Consider the following 19,382-nt stretch of genomic DNA (forward strand, 5'->3'; position numbering starts at 1 on the left):
GGCTGTGGCTTGGTGAGCAGTGGCAGGGCTTGCTCATAAACTGGAAGTGTCACTGTGTTTTTGTAGAGCTCGTTCAGAAAATGGTGTTTTTCAGCAGCTCATAAAGGAGGTGTCAGCCCAGGGTTTGGCCTGTGAAAAAAGAACGTGCTTTTTCAAACCGCAGGGTGCACGAGCTCTCAGCAATGGCTCTTAGGCTGTTTCTGCTAGCTGGGATTGCTGCTGGGGCAAATTATTCAGCTGATGGTTTCATTGCCATTTTCCTCATAGGTCCTGGACCTTCTGACTTTATTTTCAGGGTATTCCTCATTCTCAGCCCTGCCTTTTCCTGTCCTGTTGGATGTTCAGAGGGCTTTCGATTAAAATGGATCTGTTGTGGTGACAGAGCAGGAGACAGAGAGGTGCTGGCAGGCAAAATGGATCTTGATTTTGCAGCTTTAGCTGCATGTAGGAGTTGAATGAATGAGTCAACAGGTCATCTGGTATGCCACCAAGCAGACTCCCTTGTCTTGGGGCAAGGATTTAGTGGGAAGAGGCTAGGTAGTGGAGTGGCAGTGGTCTGTGTCGCTAGGTGAGGACCAATGGAATAGGATGGTAAGCCTTGAGGATAGGAGGAGAGGCAGGAGACTAGACATGGGTCACTCATGTGATCCTGCTTGGCAGAATACCAGGTCTTCATGAAGCAAGGACAGCTTGAGCCCTGATTTGTTCTCGGTTTCAAAATATTTAATCAGAGAATCAAATATGAAGTCTCTTTAAGAAGAGACTGGCACATGGCAGCTGGCTGAGTGTTGCAATCAATGTATCCGCTGTGAAATGTTTCCTGCAGAAATATTACATCCTCTCTCATTTACTTGATGATCTTTACGGTGAATCAATCAAAAGATGCCGCACACAAATAGTTCAGCCTGTGATCCTGTGGGTATCCATTAGAGAGGCATTTGCTTCATGTTAATGGACCTGTTGATTAACAAAAAAACCATTGCTTTTTAAATAGAAAGCTGTTACTTGATGGTAATTGTTAGCATTGGCTTTTCTGCTGCTCCCCCTGCCCCCCCCCGATACGGCTCTCACTCTGTGCCAATGCAAGCGCCTGCCACAAAACCCAGGAAGAAGAGCACTCATATCTCACCCAAGCGGTTGTCTGAGGAGAACCCTCACCTGGAGGTTTTGGGAAGGGCAGAGAGACACTTTTCTGTACTCAGCATGTGATTTCACCACTTTCTGCCTTATTCTGTTAATCAAGTCTCTGCGCCCATCTACCTTGTCTTGTGATGTCCTGTTGGACTCCAGCTATGTCCAAGGAAGAGCTTCCCCTGAAATCCCCAAGAGGCCAAGGCTTAGTAGCTCCTTGAGGAGTCTGATTTGGGTTTTACACTAGCTGAGTGCATGGAGTTTTTATTTGGGTCTGTAAAGCCTCCAGTCTGTTGGAGCGACAGTGTTCATTTCCTTTCCTTACAACATGGACATATACCAAGTCTCCACATTTCTGGGTGAAAACTCACCCATGCTGCAATGTAAGTTCTTGCTTTTCTGATGCTAGCATGGCAAGAGCCCCAGATCGTGATGTTGCCCACTGCACAAAGATACCCTTACCTTTGAAAGCTGCTTTACCAACCTGAGTGTACTGAACCCAGTGATGACTGAAGCTGTGAAAACAAGGAAGCCGCATATTCAGTGCTGCCAGAGCTCTGGTGTGGCCCTGGAAACATATCCCAGAACAGACCACTGTGCTGAGCTGTGTAACACAGCTCATTGCAGAAGCAGTCACACAACAGGGCTGACTGGTCCAAAGGACCAGGCTTGTGGCTGTGGGTTATGTTCAGCTCATGATGGTAGTTGCCAGCAGCTGTTCTGCTTTCTGGGAAGCATGTTGGGATCCTTACCACTCAGTGGGAGGCTGTGGGAGCATTTGGTCCTCTCCCAGGCTGCTGGTGCAAAGCAGCCAGTGTTCAGTTTGGCAGGCCAAGCATCGTTTCAGCCCACTGCAGAGGGGACCAACCCCCCCCCGTGTCACTTGTTTATTTCTGTCATTTATTGCTACAAACCAACTCACCCAGAGCCGTCCTTCCCGCAGCTGGTGGGAGTCAAAGTGCCGAGGCAGTTAGTGGATTAGGGCAGCAGAGTGAAAACCATTTGGCGTTTCTATCCTGATTCTTCTGGGTGCCTTTAATTAGCATGATTGCTCAGCACGGATTTTGCCATGTTCTTTAGCTCCCCTGGTTAGAATAATTATTCCCCCAGCTCCTTTTGTTCCAATTCCTGATCGCTTACAAAGTCTCCCGTTAAAAGCCATTAAATCCGTAATGCGAGAGTAAATGTTCAGCAGCGTTCTGCTCTCAGCCCCACACGTGTGTGCTCGCGCTCTCCGGCCCCTCTCCCGCACTCCTCTGCTCCCTGCCACGTGCTCCGTGCCGCAGCATCGCTCCCTGCTTTCCTCTCTGCACGCTTCCCCACCGGCCATCCCACGTGTCCCACACAGCAGGTTGTGTGCACGCTCCCCCTGCTTTCTGCTGGTGCTTTTGGCACCGCCCGGCTGGTTTTCCTCTGTGCACAGGCTGGTTTTGGCAGTGAGGTTGCATTAAGGGCCGTGGACTGTGATCTCTCGCATTTAATTGCATGTTGCAAATATGAAAGTGCCATTAGAAGTGTATGTTCTTGCATGATTTTGCCCTGGTGTGGGTAGTTCTTGCTTTGAGGAGCAGCTTACATAGAGGGAAAAATGTCACAGCTGGGGCAGACGGCAGGGCTTCCGAGGGTAGATGATGGAGAAGAAGAAAGTCTTATTTGCCTTATTTTTAAAATAAATCTGTTTCCCTCTTTCTCAAGCATACAAGCCTCCGGCAGAGGGAAAATGGGTTTTGGATAGCCGTGTTCCCAGGAGTTTCCATGTTGCAGTGCCTCCCCACCCAGAGGCCTGTGAGCTCAGCCCCTTCACTGTCCCTCATCTCTGCTGATATTTGATCAGCACATGCCAATGGCTCGAGTGGGGCAGACACACAAAGGCTTACACAGAATGATGTGGTGTGAAATAAGATTGGGCTGAAGCGCTTTAAATGCCTTGTGCACTTAGGCAACTTGATGTGAGAGGGAGAAGGGAGAGAGGGAGACTTATTTTCAGACCCAGAACGAAACTGGGTCAGAGAAGGGTCTGGCAGACATGTAGTGTGTTAAGCTCAGAGCTGATTTCTGGAGCAAAAATTCACAGCTAGACCACTTGCTGGAAAAAACTTGTAGGAAACAAACCATGTTCCTTCCTCCCTCATTTGAATGAATACCCCTAATTGACATCAGGCACACATTTTGGGCTTAGGTCTTAAGCTGCTGCCCTACCATGCTGTGCCAGACCTTCCCTGCTCTGCAAAGCTCACCCTCTGCTGTGGGTTGGAGGGAGGGTCTCCTTGCACAGCAGCAGCCCCCCAGTGCTCTGCTTGAAAGGCTCCCCACTCACTTTATCTGTGCTTTGCTGGCTGAAAGGAGCTTTCCAGGCATTTTGTACATTCTCATGCAGAGCCATACCAGGTTTCATGTGTGTTTTGTGGGAGCAAAGCCCCTTCTCCTGCAGAGTGAAGGACACCACAAATACCTCTCACTCATTTGGTTGGCACTATCCAAATGATCCCATAGGAGCTTCATGATCTCAGCATAAACCCGTGTTTCTCTGTCTTCAGCTGGGAGAGCACCTGTATGCTGCGGTGTGTGTTTTAGAGTTTGTGAATTGCTGGGAGGTACCAAGACATGGTCTTGAAACAAAATCTGGAGCCAGGAGCTCTCCCTTGGGAAGCGTAATGACACTCTTCTGATGTATTTTGGTGCAGAAGGCAACTTATTTTGAGAACCATCTAAGGGGGCAATTGTCAAGAGCCAAAGAGCTGTGGGGGCAGCCTCCATTTCCAAACCAGTCCACACTGGACAGTCACAGACGAAGAACAATAATTCCAGACAATGCAGCATCCAAACAGCCTAAAAATTCAACAAAACCTTGTTCCTCAAGGCTCCCTGCTGCTCTCACTGTGTTTTAGCCCTCAGCTCTTCCTGTTCCCATTTACAGCTCCTCTGTAGTGCTCGGTGCCTCCTTGCCTGCCGAGATCTCCTGTGCTCCTCAGTTTCCATCCTCGGCTTGTAAACTCCATGAAACCATGTTTTCCCACAGGATGTTCTTCCTGACACTTCAGGCTCTCGGGCTTGTACTGCTCCTGGGCTTCCTGGAGGGCAGCTCTGGCCTTTCTATTCAACATAAGGTGTTGCTGGAGCAGATGGCAGAGTAAAGGGACTTGAACAAGCAAGGATTTATTCTGGGACTTGATCAGCTCCTCCACCAGGCTCCTCCCATCCTTTGAAGAGCAGGAGAACATCACTGACACTGCCTGGGCTGGGAAGGTCCCAGCTGCAGACTGCAGCAGTTGTGTGCACTCCTATCTGCCATCTGTGTTTCTTCTTGGTGTCTGCTCTCATATCCCAGCCCGCTGGCTTTACCAAGCACTTCTGTCCCCTTATGGACCCCAGAGCTCCTGGAGAGGATGGGAGTCTGAAAGAAGGGGCTATTCACTGTTGAATGTTCACAACTGTCATTGGTTCCTTTGGAGACCTTGGGGAAAACACGGTCCTGCTTTGTGCCACCGTTTTGCTGTCTGCATAAAGAATATGATGGCTCCTTCCTCCCCGGGGAATGAGCAAGGCGTAACAAATTAATGTTTATGAAGCACTTTCCAGCTCAAAAGAAGTTTGCACCAGGGCTGTTGCTGTTCTAACTCAGGGGCTACCTTTGCTGGTTGGCCCTTTGATGTGGTGATCTGTGGTACTGGTGGATCAGCTGTACCATAATTGGAATTAATCAGCAATTAAGGAACACGAGCCCAACCAGATTCTTTCCCAGTGGATATTCATTTCTGGGCACATTAGTCAGTGGTTTCAATAACTCTGTAAAACGCTTAGGGTAACTATTGCTATCTGAAGCAGCTGGGGAACAGAGGCAGTGTCAGAGGGACACGAATACCTGTCAGGCAAAGTGGAAATGAGGAGCTTTTGTAGCACTGTGCACAGTGCTTAAATCGGCAGCACTCCGAGGGCTGACTTGAAGAAAAAAAAAAAAAATTAAAAATTGACAAAAGAATATATTTGAATACCAAAGTGATGAAAATGATGTATTACTTGTTTGGATGGGATCTTTCATGCTGGGTCCCTTGGGCTTCGTGTAGTGCAGAGGCAGCGAGAGTGCAGAGTGGTGAGAACTGGGGATTCGTGAAGGCAGGGAGACATGTTTTTTTTAACCTGGGTGGTGAGAATGGTAGAGGAGAAGGCTCCTGGATGTGTCAGTGCAAGAACAAAGAGGGGCAGAGGCAGTGCAGCAGCTGGATAATGCCCAGGATTATCGGCTACCACCAAACTTCGCAAACACTTTCCCGCAGCTTGTTCTCATGGCTGACCTGCAAACCCCAAGAGTTTTGCCACGTGTCTTTGCTGTTGTGAGGGACAAAAGAGCCATTCTCTTTACCCGGGGACCTTCTCTCTGACCCAGTACCACTTAAATGAGGCAGAGAGTCGTGGGCGAAACTGCTGGGTGCCTGGTTCTTCCCCTTCCCTGGTCCTCTTAGAAGTCATTTCACATACTCTGGCTTCAATCTAACAAAAACAAAACCGATGAGGCCCAACTGATCTGGCTGCTTTCCATCATGGGCCTCTTCAAGTGGCTTTAAATAGCTTCACCTCCGTGCAGCCCAGAGAAAAGCACTGGCTGTGCCTCTGGACAAGCTTTGGCTCAAATCACAGGCCATCTCAGACCTGAAAATAGTATTTTTTTTTCCCCTTGGTCTTAAATAGATTTTTTTTTTCCTTCTTATTTTTCATTTTTATACCCTGTTAAGTGCTTTCCTACTTTGGGTTTTTTCCTAAGGGGGATTGGTGGGGAATCTTGGAGCTCTGCCTCCTGGGCTATCAGGCTACATCATTTAGTATCTTGGAACTACTCCATCCATGAAAGAGTTCCAGAGAAAACAAACTTGTGATCCCAGCTAATATGGACATGGCCTACATTAGTGGCGGCAACAGTAGAAACACAACGGATACTGGAATTCCTCCGACCAAAGGTTTAATGAATCTTACAGAGTCTTCAAGAGTTCACTGCGTGGAAAGCTGCGAATGCTGCCTTTTCTCAAGGAACATTGTTGGGCTGTTGAGTGCCTGCAGAATTCTCCTACAGTTAAGCACTAGAGAAATTTATGTGGAAATGAGATTGTCTGGATCCATTTGCTCCCTCTCTTTCTCTTGCTTTTGGTCCATCTCTTCCCTTTCCTGCCCTCAAAAACACATGTGGTGCTGCGATCCCCTGCTCGTGATTTTTGGTTGTGGAGAAGATGAAGATGCCTCAAACTGTAGCTAGAGCTCCATCTAGCACATTCCCAAGAGGTTTCCAGTGCCATCATGTCTCATTGGTTAAAGTGGGAGACCCTTATGCCTGAGGTTAAACCATGGTAAATGAAAAATGAAACAAGGTGAACTGCTGTGGAGGAGAAAAAGGACCCTGTCTCCCTGAAAATGAATGATTATAAGCATTTCTGTAGACCTTGGAGCCTTTCTCTGAATCTAAAAAGAGGTGTTATCTACCTGGAGATCTGCTTGAGTTCTGTGTATTGGTGTGAAATTCATCTGTGGACTGAATTTACTTGCTGTTCTCCATTGTGGTCAACAGTGTTGGGCTGGTGTAAGTGAGAGGAGATCTAGGCTCTCTGACTTTACCTTGGACAGGAGAGGAGATGCTGTGCTTCTCTGCAGCTGAGGGCATCAGGGAGAACCTCCCAGTGTGGGCTGCTGAGCTTCTGTGACCTGCTTTGCTGAGGCAAATGAGGAGGCCTCAGGCTGGGTTGCATCTTGCCCTGCTATATGGTGGGAGGAGAAGAAAAAAAAAGAAGAGGGTTTTGTTTCCTAGCCCTGCAGATGAACCCATCCATGACAGGAAACCTGGATCATTGTGTTGCTCGTCCCTCAGATACAGACGTATCAGTGCTGACTTTGACTAGACGGATGGCTGTTTCCTTCGCTCTGGATGCAGGCCAGGCTTGATGGTTTTCATGCCTTCTTTGATGCTATTCATACTTCATATCTGTGCATAGAGAAAGATAAAATGTACACTGTTGTTGGAGTCTCCTATTGCTTTTCCTTTATATCATAAATTCTGCTGTAACACGGAAGAGAGCTCAAAGCTCTGTTGCCCAACGTGAGCTGTGTGGATAGCCGTGTTATGTTTGGCCAGCTTGTTGCCCCTAATTTGCTATTTTTGTTTAACCCATTTTTGCCAGGTATTACATGGCATCCCGTTGCTTTTCTCATCCATTCCCACAGCAATTTATATTGCTGTTTCACAAGCAGGTTCTACGCCTGGGTTTCAGGACTGATCTGCACCACTCCTGCTGTGGCAGATAGGGATGGCGTGAGGAGCTGTGCATCATTTTCTGCGTCATTCCCTCGCCTCCCTGTGTCACATTCCCTGCTGCTCTTCTGAGGTGATGTGGAGCAGCCTCTGGTCTCCAAAGTCCTAAAATCATGCTGGATTGAATGGTAGCAATTTTACCAGAAGGCAAACAGTGAAGGCACAGTGAAATTATCTGGTTTGTCTCATTAGTCTTGCTCTCAGTCAGAGGAGGAAGAGTGCTCCTGGCAGGGCACTGTCTGTAGGCTGGATTGGTATGGGCATGGGGCAGAGTAGCCAAGACCCAGTAACCAGGGTGTTGGGAAACACAGGACAGCTCTGGAGGACTAAGTGGATGGCCAGGGTTGAGGACAAAAACCGAATGCATGATTTGCTTGCCTTCAGTTTTCTTGTCCTTTCATTGCCACATCCATCCAGCCTGCTTAGAGAAATACCCCATCTGCCCCCTCCATCTCAAGCTGTTAAAGCTGTACAGCAAGTCTAAGCTCATTCCTCCTTCCCTATTCTCCAACACTCTCCATACATTTATTCCACTACCATACCATGGCTATCAGTAGAGGCAATATTATGTTTTAGTTTGAAAAGTGATCTCAGTAGAACAGGGAGAAGAAAAAAGTTTAATCTGTCAGACCCTTCCCAGTTTCATAGGTCTATGGAGATGTTTTTGATTTGAATCTGCAGGGTGGGGATTTTTTACCTTCTTACTATTTTCAGGCTTGCATAATGGAGTTTCCCTCTAAATCTACAACCAATGTCAAAAATAGTATTTTTCCTCCCATTTTCCAGCTGGCACTGACAAATGTGAAACTCCACAAAAGGGACTGTTTATTTCCCCAACTCTTTCTAGGAAGTTGAACATTTCTAGTTCTCTTTTTTTTTTTTTCCTTTGGAATGAAGGGAAAAAAGTAGAACCAAACTCCCACATTTTTTAAAGACATTTCCAAGCCATTTTTTCAGAAGCTAATAGCTTGGATGGTGGATGACATTTGTCATAGCAGCATCCAAACTCTGAACCTGTTGAGATTCACCCATTTTAACCCTTGACATCTCAGTGAGCATCATCCATCTCACATCTGACAGAGGAGACACAGACGTAGCAAGAGCCTTGTTGGTTTCTGCTCCATACAAGAGAATGGGGTTGAAGGTAGCAGTACAGTATGGGAGCCAACGGTGAGGAAGAGAGAGGAAACCAGTCAGGAGAGAAGCATGTTTTTTTTCAGATTCTTTGGGGACTTTGATAAATCAGAAGGAGAGGATGCCTAAACGACCGATGCTGCATTGCATTCCAAAGTCAGTGGTATGTGTGTTAAGCCCCTGAGCTTCAGAAACGCAGGCTGTCCTCCTGCCACACTCCCAATCGACCCTCAGCAGTGGCTGCATGTCTGCTGTAGGATAACCCCTCCTGCAGCCTCGTTCTGCAAAGACCCTGCTGTCACTGGAGGTCCCTGCAGCTGCAATCCACAGCACAGAGCTGATGGCAAAGAGCAGAGCCCTTGGTGTCCCCAGCCTTAAGTCTTGCTGATCTCTCACATGTCCCTTTGCTGGGGCTGTGCGTCCCCAGTGGATTTTTAGGTCTGTTGGATGTGGTCCGGCAGAAGTTAAATTGCCTTAATTTAGCAGAGCTAAGAAATGAAAAGAAAATAAAGCAGACTGGAGTTCTCCTTGGAGATATTTGGTATTGTTGAGGATAGACTTTCCCAGCTATCCTTTGGTGGCCATAAAATATATTTATATTATGAAAAACAAAACACGATAAATAGTGATGTTCAGGGATGCTGTATTTATTTGTGTCCCAGTGCATCTGATAAGAAATGGACTTAGTTTACGTACACATTTCCAGGCTTCAGCACTTTAAACCGTGAGAGTTGAGCTAGGCTCTTTCTCACTGCTAATGATATTTCAATGCTTGGAATTTGCCTATGAATATTGTTTATGACACATGAACCGAAGCTGAGCCTGGCTTATTCTCCCATGTGGATCAATCCTTAAGGGCCACTGAAAATAACAGATAGCTTCCCCCAAACAAGTTTAAACAGTTCCAAAGCAAACAAACAGCTTTTGTCTGCATCCACAAGTCCATCAAAGGAGGCATGTGTTTGATGAGCAGATGGAGTAAGATAGTGCAGGGAAGAAATATAAATAGATATAAAAGAAAAAACAGAAATTAAAAATAGGAAAACAAAATCCTCTGGCTGGTTTAGATTTGGTGTGGGAAAATTTCTGAGCCTGTTGGAAAGCACCTTTCCTACTGAACTCAATTCTTAATGGCATCCCAGCTGCTCCATGCTGCTCTAGTAATGCCAGGCTTGGGCAAACTTGGCAGATTTGTTGAGGATCCTGTGACCATATGAGGAGCATGAGCATTTTCCAAACCTTTGAGCAATTACATAGCCAAGACATCACATAATTTTCTTGGAAAACCTCTTGGATCCCTGAGAATTTGGAATAGATTAGAGCAATCCCTAGGATCCTGCCCTGTACGTCTTGGTCATGGCAACTTGGTGCATCTGGATTGGGGGTTTTGGTAACGTGGCATAGAAGCCTCTTATGTCCAAATACTTGATCTGAGCAAAGAGCAATTTCATTGCAGTCTTAGCAGCTACCTTCAATGCCCTATGCCTATTCCTGCCATGTCTCTTTCCAGTCCCTTGGGATGGCCTCAGTTCTAGAAATACTGTTACAAATGGGTGTCTGATAAAGTAATGTAAGAAATGGTGACACCTGAGGACAAGCTCATGAGTCTCTTCTGCAAGAACTTGATGGACATAGCATAAAAGATGATAGAAAACAGGGGAGTTGAGTCTGGAAGAAAGGAAATGTAGGGTAAACATCAGGAACAGTGAACCAGAATGTGCCCACCTTCAATCAGACCTTGAGGAGAGGGCTGAGGGACTGGATGTCTTAGCAGAAGGGTTCCCTCCTGGAGCTCACACCCCGTGCTCCATAACAGGTTTGCTTCCTGCAGTTAGAGACTTCCCTAAGAAGTCCTTGAATATTTGCATTTATTTGGCTTCAGACAATAATGTTCATCTTGTCATGCCTGGATTTCTCACGTGGATAGAGAATCCATAGCACAGGAGGATGGGTAGTTAATATCCAGTCATATCTGTATTAGGACCATATAGTAGCAGTAAGTTTCCCTGGCTGGGGCATCCCAAGCAGGAACATTCTGAAGAAGTATTTCATACAGTCCTTGAAAATACTGTATTTGCCCATTAAATTTGTTGGACTGAAGGAAGGAGCTTGCCTAAGTTCTCTGCTCCTGTATTTTTCTTTCTTCTCATCTGTCCAGTATTTCTGGCAAATCCTAAACCTTCAAATAACTTTTAGAGTGTGTGGGGGGGGCTGGAGGGGGAGGGGAAGGAGAAGTTGCCTCCAGCATGCAGGGCTCAGTGCAGATGGGACAGCTGGGATTAAGAGAGGTCCATGGGGTTAAGAGAGTCAGGACTCCCTAGCCTTGCAGTGGTACTCTTTGGCTTCAGGAATTTTAAGGCAGATTAGATAAATCATGAGAGAAAAGTAGACATAGGAAGGAATATCCATTTTCCTCAGTGTCTGCCTAGGGGAAAGATGGATTAGATATGAATTTGGTCTTAGAGGGAACACCTAGAAAAGAGTTGTTCTTGGTTCTCAGTCCAGACCTCTTGCATGCCTTTGTCCTCAGAGCACTTGTGCCTGCACGCTCCACATAAAACGATTGCCTGTTCTTTATGGAGAGACAGAGCGAGGTAGCCCTGCCTGGAGGAGACCTTTTGGCTTTAATTTAATGGCAGCCGTTTGCTAGTTATTCATTTGGTTCTTTTTTATATAATTACATGTGTGTCGATATCTCTCTCTTTTTTTCTAGTTTTGCTCTTTTTTGTTTTTTCGTTTACTTTATTTTGCTTTTTTCTTTTTTCTGTTTTTTTTCCCCCTTTAGGTTTCAGAGAAATTATGTTGAATCCAATAAGCCTCCCTGGACATTCCAAACCTCTTAACCAAGGCATTTATGTTGAGGATGTCAGTGTTTATTTCAGCAAAGGACGTCATGGCTTTTAAAAACTCCTTAAAAGTCCCTGTTCTGATGTCAAGTTTATAGGCTGTGCCCTCAAAATGGTGGGAAGCAGTAAGCGTGGTCTGTATGGACTGAGGTCTCCTCCTAATAGGACTCTACAGCCCTGCCTGTACACACGTTAAAGCCAACTGAAACTGTGGTTTTCTGTCACCAGATAACAGGGTTGTTCTTTTCCTCCAATGGTCGCTGTGTTCGTTAAATATTCCTGCAAGGCACAACAGCAGCAATGAGAGCAAATAAAGAGAATTAAAAACCCAATTGAAAGGAGTCATCCTAATGACACAGTAAATAATTGTACTTTTGCTTTAAAATAAAACACAAAACAAAAACCAACCAAGCCAACCAAACTGACACCTTTAGTCATGTCCTCCCTGCTTGGAGTTTTCCTTGTAAGCTTGTGTCTTCGCAACACCCAGTGAATGCTGCCATCACCTCTTACGTGGCACCGCCATGGGAGGTCTCCCAGAGCGAGCCGAGGCCTGGAAGAAACTAAAGCAGAAAGAAGACTTTTGGTAAGAACAAAGGCAGCCCCGCTCCCAGTTCTTGCACAGAAAATAATGTTGGAAGGAATGAGGATGGAAAAAAAAAAAAAAAAAAAAAGAAAATCTTACTTCTCTGACAGGAAGAGAGTGTGGTTATCTTTGAAGTGCACATATTCTAGGAGGCTTTTTTTGTCTGTCTGTCTGTCTGTCTGTGTTAGAGCGGCTCGTTGGATCTGACTATATCGTTGTCGTACTCTGGTCTCTCCCTGCTGCTTAAATGATGAGCTTTATCTGAGGAGTTGCCTGGACTTCCCACATGGATGGAGAATCCATAGCGCAGGAGGGTCTGTGTCCTTGCCAGGACTAGAGCAGTAAGCAAAGTGGAAAAGCATATCAAACGCACGCAGGTCCCAGTTGCTGGGCCTTTTCCAGCCCCCTTTAGCTCTCCCTTGTATTCCCACCCCACTAGAGATTGATTATAACCCAGTCACGTATACAGAACCATCGAGGCTGGCTGACTGAAGGAGAGGAAAAAAAAGTATTCTGTTGCTTCTTCTCTGGCAAAAACAGGGGTATCAATCTGGTTCTGGCCAATATTCGTATTGTCTCCCCCTCTCCCATCCCACTTTTGTCTTTCTTCATCCAAAGCCTCTCAGATGGAAAAGTAAACCCTTTTATCCTGTCCTCAAGAGAAGCCAGATGCCCTTGTGGCAACTTGCAGGGCTTTCCTTGGACTCTCTGGATGTCACGTGTACGGGAAATACAGATTTGCTCACACATATCAGTCATAACCTATAAGCAAAGTAGATTTTCTCTAGAGGACAAAAAACCTTCCAAAAGCTTCAGGTGTGGCCAGATCCTTTTGAGAGGAATATTGGACCAGGAGCTTGCTCACCAGCCACTCAGCTTTGCTTGCCTTCTTGGTGGCCCGAGATGACCTTATCACATCAGGGGTGTCTCTGAATCACCAGCCCTCAAGGGTCACTGCCACTGGAAAAAGTCACGGTCCCTCTCCACCAGAACTGGGCAGAAGCCTCAGAATGGGATGTTCTGCTTCATCCTGCCTTTACAGGTGACCTGCATGAACCAACCTGGAGATTGCCAGGAGGTTTTAGTATCAGCTGTTTCACAGGGATGTCCCTGGGAATGTTCCATTCTCTCGCTTCTTCTCCTGGTTCGTTTGCATAAAAAGGTAAAGTGCAATAGAAGAGTACTGGAGAGATGGTGGCAGATTGCTTTAAGTTAACGGACATGCCTTAGGGGGGGCATCTGTGTTAGTACGAGGAGACCTGACTCAGGTTGGATGGCTTCAGAAACCATGACCAAATCTCCCAACAACGTTTCCTGCCCGCATCGGAGCTGGAAATGCAAGAGGTGCACTGCCAGAGAGGACCTACGGCCGTGTGTTGTTGACACCTCAATTCTGCAGATTCACAGAGTGAGGAGGAGCTTCACCGAGCGTGTGAATCACTGGGTGCTTGTCTGAACTGAATTTCCCCATCTCCTGGAAGTCGCCCACCTGACCTGGGGATGTCTTGTCCGTCTGAACTGTCTCCTCTCCCTAGCACTGTTCAGGGGACTCTGCTTTCAACCGTGTGTATCAGTCATAGAGATACATCTGTGGGCCTGGACCAGAAGCCTATACCCAAACACCTTAGCAGAGGAAGGGTTGAATTTTGCAGCTCAGGTCCATCTCTGCTTAGAAGAAATCCTCCGGACCGTACAACGTAATTAAAAGCAGTTCTCCCCAGTGTGATAGATGTCTCAATTTGTTTAACACCAATTAAAGTCTCTGGTTCCTCACTGCTGAAAACGAAAGCCAGTCGTGGCTGTTTGCGATTGGTGGCTTTAAGTAGCAAGTCTAAGGATGGGGTTTTTTTAAATTTTATTTTATTTTTAATTATTGTAAATCATTACCTCATTTTCTGTCAATGAGATTCCTCCATCTTTGAGCATTCTTATCTTGCCATAACTATCATCCTGTGCTAATGGGAAATGGGACGGTCCCTTTTCACAGAGACTATAGGGGTGTTCAATGTCTAGTTTCTTAATAAACACTTTATTTTCTAACGAAACAGCTGCACCAGGCCTCTTCTTTGAAGACAAAATAAATAAACATTCAGAACGACATGTCCTATAGTCTACTTCTTCGTGAGATGGTCCATGTGTGGGGATTTTGGTTTGTTTTCTTCTTTGGTGGGTGCGGAGGGTGGGATTTACTTTTGTGATGGGAACATTGCTCAGGTGTAGCTCTTGCTTCTGTCACTCTTATCGGGCACAAAGATGTTTTCTTGCCTGAGAGCTTAGCTGCTGATGATTTCAGTTGACAACCTGCTGGTTTTTGTGGCTCAAAATGGTCATATTCTCAGGGACGAGCTGCTACTGCAGGGAGATTGTGTCAGAGTTTGCCAAGATGAGTTTCTGTAGTTAGTGGAAAAAGTTTTATTAGAAACCTTATCTCTCAGGGAGCTTGACATGGAAAGATGGTTCTGGCTGCAGTGCTTTTGTTTCAGGACATGTTGTTGCTTCAGACCTCCTTGCTTGCCTGTGCAAATTGACCACCTGTTGGGTGTTGGATTGTTGTCTCCTCCTCAGGAACAATTAGCCTCCTGTTAACTAGCAGGGGTGTGTTTGATGTAGAGGCAGTGGGGTACAGGTGGGCGCTGCACTCACGTTCCTCATCAGGAGTTCATGTCTGGATTGTTGGATGCTCCAGGAGGAGAAAGGGACCATTCTGCAGCATGCAGGGCTTGGCTTGAGGGTGTGTCTTAGTGGTTGTCTTGGAACTGTAAACGGGAGATGTCATGTATGTAACTGAAAGCCTCCGTGCCAACCTGCAGGTGACTGTGGGCACAAGGCTGGGGGTGTGTTTGAGGAGACATTGGTGGATGGTGCTGGAACCCTCTTAGAAAACCTGGTAAGAGTTTTGATGAGGAAATTAAAAACATGTTTTCCAGCATCCTTCTGTTCCTGTAACTTTCTGGCATGACTTTCAAGCAAATGTCTCAAAATGATACTGTGAGTGAATTTCTGGATGCCATTCCCTTCTAATGACTATGTCTCTAGAAGTGATGGGATGCTGTGGTTTTCAGGATTAGGTGATGGCTGAGACCTTAACCTTTCCAGGAATGTCTTCAGTGCCTGAGGCAAATGGTTGTCCTCTGACATAACCTTACACAAGGGATGAGTAGCTGAGCTGCATTGGATTTCATCCCTGTTTCCTTTTAGTTTCTGAGGTGTGGGAAAAAAAAGTGGGTGTTAGAAGCTCTGCCTCTTCCTCCCCACTACTCCAGGGTCTGTTATCAGATTTCACAGATGAGAAACATTGCAAACAATGGTTGATTAACCAATTACTTAGGCTGCTGGTATGGTGGTCAGCTTTGGTTCACTTTGCTTTATGTTTCAGGGCAACTGACTCCTTACATAAGAATTCCCAAAATGTTTTTGATGCTGCCATCCAAAAGGAGCTGGTTTAACTATGCCCACAGGCATTATACCCAGTATGCATTGCAGAGGGATTGGGCACTTGTTTCTCCTTGTTCTTCCTTGGTCATGTCTGTTGCCTGAATTACCCATGTGAAGGCTCCGTCTTCTTCGTGACAGTGGACCATGAGTTGATGCTGCTGTTCTGCTCTCCCTCCCAACGCTGCCTTCACATGACTCTTGAGCTGATTTCAGAGCTTGCTACTGAAGGAGCTCAGGGTACTGGTTTGGTAGGGTGCAGGCAGTGGTCCATATCATCTCCTCCTGAACAGCACAACCCTGCCTTCTCAGTTATTGTAGAGTGTGGAGCCTGTGCGTGAATAAGCAAAGAAGCGAAGTTCTGGTTCGCTGTATTTTGACTCTTAATAAAAGTTGGAGTCATGTTTCTTTTAGTTTACACTTGGAGTGAGCCTGATGGGCAGAGTATGTTTCTGGCACTGTAGCTTTCTGCAGGATGGAATCAGTGGGGTGGAATCAGCGGGAATCAGTGAGGAATCACCTAAGCCTGGTGGGACCGTGGACTCAGACTTGCTGCAGGGCAGTGTCTGATGTGTGTGATGCTGCAGGTCGTGATCGGGGTATATTGAGTCTCCACAGCTGTTTATCCACATTGCATCAAGTCCTGATGCTCTTTGCTGGTCTTTTCTTTATTTAGATGTGCTTTTAAGGAGTCACCCCTTCTTTCCAAAGAGGCTTGGGGCTTCTTTTGAAGGTGGTAGTTTTATCTACCAGCAGGTCTTTGCTGTTTCCCTGTATCTGTGTCCTGCTGTCCAGGGAGGCAGAATTCCTGGGAGCTGTGGGCGGTCAGAGGGAGCTGCTTCTGCTGATTCAGCAAACTGCAGCAGTGCATCACTGCTTTGCTCTGACTTGTACCCAGAACAAGCTGCAGATCCTCAGGGTTAAGCTCTGGCATTAGCAGAGGATAAAGAGGCCTAGACACAGGAGTAAAGCTAAAAACCATGGGTTTGGAGCAGCAGCAGCCAAAGACCATACAAGAAATCAATGCTGAGTGACTTCATTTTTCTTAACATTTGGAAGCACTTTTGGTGCAGTTTGTGCAGTGAGCCAAGGAGTCCTTATTAACCATGTACTTACCAGTGCCTGCAGAGCCTGAGCAATTGCAAGAAGAGCTTTAAAAGCTGGGGGGAAGCATATACAGCTGCTTTGAAGGGAAGAGAGTATGACAGGAGACCAGCACACACACAGCTGGAAAATGTGCTTTACCTGGTGAAGTGATGATGTATCTTCTGCTATTGTGGTGAATATTGCTTTGCCTGTCTCTTTTGTGGTTTCTCCAATGTCATCCCCCCTGCATTCCTTGTGACAGACAGGCTCCTTGGTGGTGCCAGCATGTAGTCTGATGCCACAGAGCTAGAATAAATCCCAACCCACACTCCCACACTGGTAAATAACTGCAGGAGGATTCCTTCATAAAGAAGATAGTCTCTCCAGCAGTAAAGCAGTAAAGCAAGTACAAGACAACTACATTTGAATTTTTATATTAATTTTGAACTCGTGAGTGTAACTGCTGACTAATCAGCAGGAATAAATTTTGGTTGTTCTATACAAAGTGGAGGGATTTGTTCCAAGCGCTGGTTAAGTGACTTGCTCTGCTATTAGTGAGTCATTTGTGACCTATGTTTGATTCCTGCAGAGAAGTTGGCTTTTTGTAAGGATTTGCTTATGATTTCAGACTATTTGGCCTTTTTTTTCTCAAAGGTTTTGCTTCAAATATTCATGTTCTGTGATGGGTGCTGGTTTTGCTCTCAGGTTGGATGAGTGAATGTTTCAGACAGGCAGCCAGAAATGTAATATGCAGAGATGCCCTTCAGTCATCTGGTGCTTGGGGTTGTCCTTAACCCCCTGTTTCTGCTTTATATCTTGGGAACGGTACCATCCCAAGAGATTTGTCTGCAGGCAAGAAAAGCTGCTTTTGCCTGGGCCTTTGGAGTATTTAAGAGCTTGCTTTCAGAGCAAGTAGCTTTCATGGCTCCAGCCTGAATTCTGGGAGCAGGCAGTGTCTGACCTGTGTGTGGGTCTCCATCCTCTGGTGGCAGTGCAGCCACTGCTGGAGGTCAGCCTTGTTCGTGAGGAGTCAGGCAGAGCCACACTGGAGTTGCATTAGGCTTGGTGAACTGCCAGGATGTCTGAACAAACTGATTGTGGCCAGGTCATCATTATCTTAAGTGAGTCAGAGATGTGTCCAGGCTGTTTATTAAGGTAATTGGGAGAGGGAGGGAAGGATGTTTGCTGTCCATGGACAAGGCCGATGAGGTGGTGGAGTATAGTGCAACATCTGTCTGATACAAGAGAGAAGGAGCTCATGGTCTTGCAAGCTGATGTATCCAAGGCCTGGTCCCGCCAGGATTCAGCCCCTGGAGCCAGTAACAGGCATGTAAGGTGACATCATGATAATACAGTGTAGACATTTCAAACATCAGTGTTCTGAGCTTGTCTTGCCAGGCTAAAGAATTGTACCTTTGCTTAGGTTTCCTCATGAGGCCTTGTTGCCTGGCAATTTTAGAGATATTCTGGATCAACAGAGCATTTTGGGTTTGCTGTATCAATGTCAGACAATATTTGGGGATGATGGGAACAGCTGTGCAGTCACTTCTTCCTTGATAGTGCCTGATCCAGTCCCCAGCAGACTCCTGAAGGTGGCTGCAGGTTTGGTTTATGTATTCTGGGAGTCGTTTTTTCGTCGTATGGTCCCAGAGGGTTTGAAAGTTTCAGAGTGTTTAAGCTCCAGTCACATGCTCAGCACTGCTAGAACAACTCCAGAGATACCCGTCCCCCAAAGCCACCACATCTCACAGTGCACAGATGTTGCAGGAGACCGAGAAGGGACTCACTTAAAGACAGGTAAGTGTCATTTTTCTCCTTTCAGAGAGCTGTTGTGTGTAATGTATTGAATTCAGACCTCTAGCAGCAATTATTTTGATGGATCTGCTCTAAATGCATAAGTGATAACTGACTGCATTAGACAGTATCAGTGAGAAACTATCAGTCCCTGCTCAGGAGAAAGCAAGGGCTCTGCTGCAGATCTGTCACTGTGTGGGAGTGGAAAACGAGAAGAGCTGAGTGCTGCTGGAGACTGGGGTTAACACCCACAGCTGCTCCTGTTTGACCACCAGGGTCAGATCTGGCAACTGGTGGATGCAGTCAGGGTTCCAGCAGGTATGGCAGAGCTGTGGGAGGTGATTGGCACAGCTGTTCACTCCTTTAGAAAACTTGGGAGCACAGAACTGCCAGGGTGACTCCTTGATGATAGTGCCAGCCTCTCATTTTCATTAGCAATAAGCTAAAAAAGGCTGTGCTGGGCCTTAGCCTTCCTGCCTGGGGCCAGCAGAGCATCCATCAGATGGATAGCCTGTTTTGCAGCCATATAACACGCTTGCCACTCAATCCCAACAGAAGATCTGTACGGCCACGGCTTCAGAAGAAGGTAACAAAATCCCTGACAGTGTATCTTGGATGAAGGTACCATTCTATGACTAGACTGAGTTCAATTTAATCCTTTTAACCTCAGTGGGGGCTCCTGGGAGCTGGGTACTGTTCTCTGTTGGTCCTTAAGCTTCTATGCGTGATTGTGAGGCATGAAGCATCTAATGTTGTGCCAGATTTCCTTCTCTGGATTCTGCAGTGCTGGCCTGAACCTCAAAAAAGCCGAGCAGATTGGTATCAGTAGCAGTCTCACAAGGGAAGAAGAGTATCTCCCACCAAAAAGACAGAGCCTTCCTTAGAAAATAAAGAAGACTCCTGAGCATAAATATACCATCAGGTATACCCAAATAGGTAAGGATCGACAACATCCCTTCTAAGGAAGATCTCTTAAGATTCAAAAGAGCAAGGAAATGTGGTGATCATGAGCTGTAGATACAGCACAGACTGAAACCTGGCTCTTTGATGCCAAAAAGACCACTGTAAACAAAGGGCTGCA

At 46.3% G+C, this 19,382-nt stretch overlaps 1 protein-coding gene across 4 annotated transcripts in view; it reads left to right on the plus strand.

The window, feature by feature from the left end:
- NTRK3 (neurotrophic receptor tyrosine kinase 3) overlaps positions 1-19,382 on the plus strand; it is a 222,492-nt gene that overhangs the window by 129,408 nt on the left and 73,702 nt on the right. Inside the window, exon 13 of one of the 4 annotated variants that reach the window (XM_050309947.1) lies at positions 11,343-14,034. The exons of the other annotated variants lie outside the window; for them this stretch is intronic. Within the exon in view, the coding sequence (XP_050165904.1) occupies positions 11,343-11,461 (119 nt within the window). The 3' untranslated portion in view covers positions 11,462-14,034. Of the gene's footprint in view, positions 1-11,342; positions 14,035-19,382 lie in introns of those variants that run through there. 4 annotated transcript variants of the gene reach the window in all.

Source organism: Myiozetetes cayanensis, unplaced genomic scaffold (assembly GCF_022539395.1).
Source record: "Myiozetetes cayanensis isolate MyiCay16 unplaced genomic scaffold, myiCay2020 scf14, whole genome shotgun sequence".
In the NCBI taxonomy this organism is placed as follows: Eukaryota; Metazoa; Chordata; class Aves; order Passeriformes; family Tyrannidae; genus Myiozetetes; species Myiozetetes cayanensis.